At 39.2% G+C, this 8,370-nt stretch overlaps 1 protein-coding gene across 1 annotated transcript; it reads right to left on the bottom strand.

The window, feature by feature from the left end:
• INSIG1 (insulin induced gene 1) lies at positions 298-7,058 on the bottom strand (the record flags this gene model as incomplete). The annotated part of the gene is given in 4 exon segments (XM_021388071.1): positions 298-2,615; positions 5,548-5,647; positions 6,102-6,268; positions 6,934-7,058. Coding segments are annotated over 4 exon segments (422 nt in total), but the record flags the coding sequence as incomplete, so codon positions are not given.

The following is an 8,370-nucleotide window of genomic DNA, read 5'->3' as shown; positions in this document are numbered from 1 at the left end:
TCAAATTATGAATGTTGGCATTTTGGAAGACAATGGTCATAGTGTTCTCCTCCCCGAGTCTCATAGCAGTGACACGTATTTATGCCACTTTCTTGGCAAAAGAGCAAGACTAGCTCTTAAACTTTATTAACCCAGGCTGGAAACCCTTCTGGAAGTTAATCTTTCCATGTTCAGTTTAGAACTTTTTTTTAATACCACTGAGTATGCATGACTGAATATTAGTTATGCAACCATAACAACTGTCCTTTTCAAGAAAGATTCCTGCATAATGTGAATACAGAGAATCCAAGGCAAACATGACTTGATCATAAAACTTTAATAGTAAAAAAAGTGTAAAACCAAACACACCGCTGAAAACTTATTTGTAAGAATGAGAATTTAAGTGTTCAAATTCAGAATAGTGCAAATTTTTTTCACTCCCCTCCCATTGCTTCCAAACTTCAATCACTTTGGTTCAGATACTTAGAAGTATTGGCAAGAAATGAACTTCTGACTTACATTTTTGGCTACGGTATTTGTAACACATCGAGATTTAGCTCGTCTTTGCAAATAAATCTCAAATACTTTGTTATCAATCAATTACATGCAGAGATCACAGTCAGCTGTACTTACATCTGGTTTTATAGTTTTGAAAATGGTCTTTCAAGACGGTTACAAATCTGCCTCTCCAGCAGGTAGCAGATTTCTTGAAATATCTCAGCTGATCCAGTCCTGATCCAAGGACCTAATCTTCAAGTGGTCCTACAAGATGTGATTATTTGGGTTTTAAGCATTTGAGGAAGGATGGAAGGATCTCACGCCAGTGAAATTACTCTTGATTTACACCAAAGCAAGATTACAGTTGGGGTCTGTTTTGTAATACAGCCTTTGTACTAAACTCTTCCTATAAAAAAGCACAAGCAGCAGCTATAGCATTCCCTTAGAATAGTGAAAACAGCCAGAATGCTGCTACCTTGCCACAATGTCTTTTTGGATGGGTCACTCTTGAACAGATGCCTCTATTTATATCTGAAGCCATGTAAGATTGGAAATGAACACACACACACACAAATTGTAGAATACAAAAAGGCAAATGCATAAAAGTTTACAAGTACACCATAACCACAAAACTGGAGTATTTCTAAAAATTTGGGTTTGATGAAAGGTACAACAGAACTAGTTAAATAAATTATTGCTCCATTTGACTCCATGCAGCATTGAAATGAACTCAGAACCCTTTTCTCTTTAATCAGTCATAAGAAATGATCACTACTGAAGAGAATATGAGGCTCAGATTTTTACTGTACATTGCACTTTGATTTTAAGACCTAATACTTGCTATTTAGGTCCGCTGTGGTCTAAGCTATCAAACAAATACATTGTGCTCACAGAACTAAGTATTAAGAAACACCAAATGTTTAATGTAGTGACGTAAGCACTTTTTTTTTTTGTTTTTATACAAGGCAATCACAGATTGCAAATTCCATAGGGTTGTGTTAAAAATAAGCAGTGATCTCTTAAAAACTGAGCTGAGTAAACAAGCTGTTCACTATTCTTCACACAGTTTAAATCACATTTTAGGCCTGCTTTTGTTTCCAAACACTTCAGTCAAAACCTTGACTCAAACAGATGCAAGATCACATGCAGCCTGGGAGGAAACCCCAACCTTTTGAGGAGCTGGAGGCACATGCTCAACAGCCACAAGCACCTGCAGTGCACGTACTTCCAGTGACACCAGACATTTATTGTACCTGAAGACTGACTTTGGTGAGACACTGAAACGCATGCCTAACTTTAAGGGGGAATACTCACCCATGCTTGAGTTCCTATTGAATTAGGGCCAGAACTAAACATGCTCAAGTCTGACTGTAAGCTTTTGAAGTAATCAGCTTTTCAGCTAGAATTTCTTGATAAAGTTCACCTTGGAACAAGATTGTCTCCAGTGCTCACCTATGGTACAAGTAATTTATAAATTCAAAACCAGGTGACTTAGAGTCTTTCATCCCTCTGACCCCCTCCACCACTAAAGACAAACCTAATGCAGCATTACAAGTAAGGGCATGATTCCTTCATAAGACTCCTAAAAGCATTAGTGCAATGCCTTTCATCGGTTTCCATCACTCTTATTTTTAAATAACCCTATATTCTTAAAAGATTTGGATAAATACTATTCCTATTAAACCATACTTCATCATTGTTAAGCACCATCGATCTACTTCCTTTGGGCACTGATACAGGAGCTTGTAATTAAATTTCAGTTTCAAGGCTTTAAAATATGGCAGCTGCTTCAATAACTTACATTGGAATCTAATACTTGGAAAACTGCCACTTAGCCTGAACGCTTGTATTCAACTTGGTGTTAAACTCTTCCAGAGAACAGCCATATGCAAATGCTTATGCAGTAAATCAGGGTAAGATTTCAAGATAAGCCGTTAATTTCACTTGGCTATTCTAAGAGTGGATTAATAATTTTTTTTTTCACAAGTCATTTGTGCAGTGAGCCCATAAAGAGATTATTTTTTTTCTAAATAATCTTCAATTTAAAACAGGAACACATCTTCTTAATGTTGCTTTCACACTGGCACCATGCTCTCTCCTCCAAGGATTTAGTCATTGTGAGGTTTCTCTGGAATACCCTATGAATATAAAAAAAAAAAATAACCAAAAGTACGTTAGATTTTAATACCACATCAGAAATTACTATATTATGCAGTACTTTCAACGACTAAATAGCCAACTAACTTCAGTTAGGCTGACAATGACCTAGCACATGTGACTTCTCGTAAAAGCCCAGTGAGGACGTGCTCCTTAATTGTGGACAAAAAAAAAAGTCACTATGGTTCTGTGTAGCCTCAATTCATTCATCTGATAAAAATCAGTGGCATTGTACTAAGACTTCACTGGCACTCCTCCCCATCTCAGTTTATTTCTCAGCAGGAAATGGACAGCACTTACTTATTGGACATTAGTTTCAATTTTAAGGGCTCTCTTTCAAACTGTCCTCAAACAAAAGTCACTGGATTTTCCAAGCAAAGCCTGCTATCAGATAGACTTGCTATCCCAAGTTCCTTTTCTAGTATGAAATTCTGTAAGTACATCAATGTAAGACAACATCTAACCAACTTTTACTTAAAGCAAAGCTTGTGGTAAGTTTTCCTTCATTCTACTTCCAAAACAGAAAAAACCCTAAGTATTGAATGTGTTCAGAGTTCTGCAACCTCAGGCAGTAGCAAACCAATAAGTACTCATGAGGTGGGTGTTCTAAATGCCACTCTAGTTTGCAAGATGCTGAGAATGATGGTTACAACTCAAGATGATACATCATCATCCACTGAACTGAGCTGACAAGCAATGACTGAGCAAGCTTCAGTATCAGAAATTGCAACAAGAGGGGATGGCAGCAGCACATTCACTTCTGAAATCAAACTAAGCAGTATATTTCATCCTCAAGTTGACAAGCATGGACAAGTCCCTGTTGACAACAGCTTTGCTTAAGTTTTATACTGCACTATGTTGCTGTGTGTAAGCTCACTTGAAACACAATGACTGAAGAGCAGCAAGCACCTCCCAGCCAGCATCACTCAGGATGGGAGAGGATCTCTCACAAGGGTAACCAGACTGGAGCTGTGGAATGGCACAGCTGAGCTGTACTGAGCTCCTTCTCCACAGTTTTAGAATTTGTTATTGACATCGAGGAACAGAAAGTACATTGTGATGTATTCTTGACATATTTTCCACACATTCAAGCCAAGCAGGATTTAGGTACAAGAGTTATCCCTTAGTAATGATTAGTTTATTAAGTAGAATAAACACAGCCCCATGTCAGGTCATTTCTACAGAAGGATCTAGCAGACTGAGTTCTTCTGCTCTGTTTTAGAAGTGGCATTCTCCAAGCTCCTGCCACCATAAGTATTCCTATGAAGATGCTGAGCTTCTCAAACTTTTTCCAGATTAAGTAATGGTAACAGAACACATAAGAAGATGCTTCCAGACAACCAAAATAGAATGCTTTGCCTTGCCAACTTTCCTTCTTCTTTGGAAGGATGAGGGAAAGCTGGACAGAGGAGCTGCAGGCAGAAGCCAGCCTGATTTCAACTACATTCAGGTGAGATGCCAGGTGAACAAGGCAGCAAAGGAAAAGAGAAAAGGGAAATCCTATGTGCTTAAACTTGGTTTCCTCTTCTTTGAGGCTTCCTTCTCTTTCCAACCTAAAAAGCATGGCAACTGGAAATGCTGCATATGCCACTACGATATACAGAATTATAGCACAGAGCTGACTGCAGAATTTTGAGACTGTGTGCAATAAGCAAGAACTAAATTTGCTATTCACATCAGGTGATAAAGTTTATTAATACAGTTTATTTATTAAATTCTACCACCCCCCCATATATTTAGTCCTAAGGAAAAAAAAAACAACAAAACCAAATAAAAACAGGTAGTGTGAACTGCTGTGATTTGAAGAGGGAGCAGTGAGCTTGTATTTTAAAGAATTTCAGAGTAAAAACTGACCAAAGATTGTGACTAAGGTCCTGGGAAATCTAACTTGGAATCAAGCCAATGGGAAATAACTTTTAGAACCCTACTATTAAGAACAGAAGTAGATTTGCCTCTTTTTTTTTTTAAAGAAAAAAACCCAAACAAAACAGACCTTTGTACATGAGGTAACTGTTAATTTCACATAACTGAGAATCAATATTAGAGAAGTTTAACAATGGTGGTCAAGCAACATGGCTTTTTCCTCCACCTTGTCTGTAAGCCAGTCCACCCGCATTACCAAGTTCTGACTGTTCACTTTAGAGGTATGCTAGTGTCTACTGAGATAAAAAGGTTAGGCATTCCTTCAGCAAAAATTAAAGGCACCTAAGACACAACAGCCTTAGATCTGGAATACTTGAATGTTTTCTAGAATAAGGAAGTTATGTGGCAAAAGACACACAAATAAGATCAATGTACCATTAATTATTACTATCCAGTGTAATTTAACAACCAGGCTGAAAGCTGATGTACAGTCAGGTTTACTGTTAAGTACGCTACAAGGGAATAATTACTCAATAACCTAGCAGGTGAGATAACCACTTACACTGTATTATCCCATTTGTGGAGTGATACTTGAACCATGTATAAAATGACCAGAAAGAGCATATTTACTTCCAGAGTGGGGGAACTTAATGCTATATGAGGACCTATTTCCTCCACATAAGAAAAATGCTTTAGTGCATGGTTAATTAGAGCAAGCCTATCTGCCTCTCAGCTTTCTAGCTACCTTAGATGTTATGTCAAACAGCTGATAGGAAGGGAGTAATTGAGATGCTGATCAGATCTGCTATACTGATTCAACTCTTATTTAGGCTGTTGCTGGAGTAAGCTTCATATAGAAGACACTCAAACACCAGAACAGTTCCTACTCTACTGCTAACACAGGTTATGTTTACATTTCAACTCTTGTGAAGACACCGACTCATCTCTCAACCTGTGAGTCACACCCTTAAAGGCATAGTTTGTTCTTGGACTATGAATGACATAAGTTATTTGGACTGTTAAAGGAAATGTTAATTACACAATAATTACCATAGCCAGCTGGCGTCCTATGTTTCCTACGGTCACACCTCCTGAGAAAAATATACATGGAAGCCAAGAACGGATGTAAAGAAAATCTGGGGATGTATACCTAATAAACAAGAAGAAATAAGTTAGAGACAAGGCATTATTATCACTTCATGTACTGTTAAGGAAAGGCTATAGATTCTCTCCCCAGACACAACAGAGAAACGTGGAAGAAGAAACAGGGAGACCAAATTAAATCTGTAAACTTGAAAGTCTTGAAACGCCAATGTCCTCAATCCTCAATGTTTAGCATTTCTTTCTCCTGAGAGGAAGTTAATGATAGACCAAGTCAGGAGAAGTTCAGTTTGTTGAGATGTATGCTGAAATAACAGCTCAGTTTGAATGCTACCTCCCTCCCCACTCAGTGCTCAATCTAATAATTTAGAACATGACAATGACCTGCTTTAGACATAGAAAACACCTCATTATAAGAACACGCCAAGTACATTAATAAGTAGCTTCCAATACCTGTGCACTCATTTTTATTACAAGAGTTGAAATACTAAAGTGTAACTTACTGATAAACACCATTATATACAAGGAACTGGGTTATCAGAGTTGCTACAAATGCTATTGTAATCCCAAGTCCGAGGCCACTTCTTGAACGATCAAATGTCCACCAAAGACCCAGCGATAAGGCTGCCAGAGTCAGGGACAGCTGGACGTTGTTTGCAAAGTCTAGTTTCTGGAAAGAGATGTTAAGGACAATCCTTTCAAATCAGCTGACATCCTATTCAAATTGAAAGTGAGTGTGACTTTACATCTCTAGGTCCGCTATGTTAAGAATCTCCTTCTCGGACCTGTTGAGCAATTACTCCTCTTGTTGACTGACTGCAGTGCAAGTGTAAAGGCAACATTGATTTTGGTAACACTGAGCATCTAAAGAATATACCACATAGCAATACATTTAACTTCTGTGGATTCTCCTTTTTTATCTGAAGTAACCTAGCTACTCCTTGCTAATTTAAGTTTTCTGCTCAAGTCATGATCATTCAACACAAACCACATTCTTATTGAAGAGCTTCATACATCTCATTAGTTACTTACTATTAAATACAGACGACATACAGATTAACTTGTGATAATTTTATCTTGTTGCACTCAGTTATGCCAGACACAGAGTGATGTCTGCTGGCTCTTCCCCATCCCAGAACCCCATAACTATGTCAAAGTTAACTACGGTGATCTATCTTAGAGCAACCATAGCACTGTACTGCATGTTTCTGCAGTCCAAAGTTGTCCTCTAGCAACAGCATTATCATTACCTTTGTAACTCAGATGTGAGCACAAGAGCCTAATTCACAGTAACACACTGAACACATCAAGCAACAAAAACCAGGTGAAGGATACAGCACTTGCGTGATTAATGCCAACAAAGACTGCTATGCATCGCATCACGCTCGCCCACTCTCTTTTGAACTTGTGTGGTTCCCCAAGGTGGCTGTCAATGCAGGGGTACAGCAGGCCAACAACAGCTGTAAGAGAAGCAAGACTTCATATTAACCATTATACAGTGATTATTTAGATACTATTAAATATTAGCTTGGCAGATAAGTGTTTGATTAAGCTTCATAAGTAGTGATGCACCTATTACAGTACTGTAAGCCCGACGAAGAAAAGACAATTAACAACCCTTCATTTACACTTTAGAAATGAAAAAAATAAAAGCCTCAGACTTCTTAAAGAAATGTTCTCTTTGAACCTTCAAAGCAGAGATGTATGTAGTGCAATATTAGGGTATCTCACTTCAAGCTCTTTTTCTTCCATAATCATGCATCATTTCTCACTCTGAGTAAACACTCGCTTTGCTCCAATAAAACAAAATCAAAGAGCTTAATTACAGTGAGGAATAGAATGTATCTTTATTGCTTGTGTGAAGGATATCTCCTTTTATTAATTTATTGCCTGTGAATCAGGCCCTGAATTACTATTTGCGTGGACTGAAAAGTTGCTTGGCAGCGCTGCTTCCCCTTCTGCTGGGCTCTAACTCAGCCTGTGCTCCTAATCCACATCACGTGAGTTTTGGTATCTAACTGAAGCAGGGTGGAACTTCAGGAAGAAGCTGCCATCAGCCATGGGTCCATGACAGGTATCTATCCACCCTGCCAGCCAGGCAGTTTTACCCTCATATTGCCTTTTCAGTATGAGAAATGGTGCCAGAAGGAAGAGGAGAGGCTAGCACGAGCTTAGCTGTATGTCTTAGACTAGTGCAACTGGTCTCTGCTAGCAACTCCATATGTTGACAGAAGGCTCAAATGAGGCACGCAACCTCACGTTATGTGTTTCCTGCACTTCTCTCCCCTCCCCTGAATCTTTGATTCCTAAGACAAACAACCTCCCTGTGCAGAGAAACATCAGATATGTAGTAGGGCATAGTGCAGTGGAAGTAATACTTGAAATTTCATTTCTTGATGCCAGTCACAGGACTTTTACTTCGAGATAGCAGCTAATTGCCAGAGTCTAACGCAAGCATGATAGGATTATTAGAAATCCGTCTTGTGACAATCTTTACTACAGAGCTTATCACTCATGCAAACGTTATCATTCATGCTCTCAGCAGGGGTACAAGCAGCACAAGACAGCACCACTACATAATAAACAAGCCGTGCAAGAATTGCTGAAGCACTTTTAACGCCGAGACGACGGCGCTCTGACGCCGTGCGCTTCCAGCCGAGCTCCCCGCATCCTGTATCCCGCACCCCGTCCCGGCCGCCCGCAGACAACGCAGCCCCGCGCCCGCAGCCCCGCACGTGACTTCCTTGTTGTCGGCCCGGCCCGTGGCCTGTT

Source organism: Numida meleagris, chromosome 2, assembly GCF_002078875.1.
Source record: "Numida meleagris isolate 19003 breed g44 Domestic line chromosome 2, NumMel1.0, whole genome shotgun sequence".
NCBI classification, from domain to species: Eukaryota; Metazoa; Chordata; class Aves; order Galliformes; family Numididae; genus Numida; species Numida meleagris.
The sequence above is the reverse complement of the archived record's forward strand: the minus strand, read 5'-3'. Positions and strand labels throughout refer to the sequence as shown.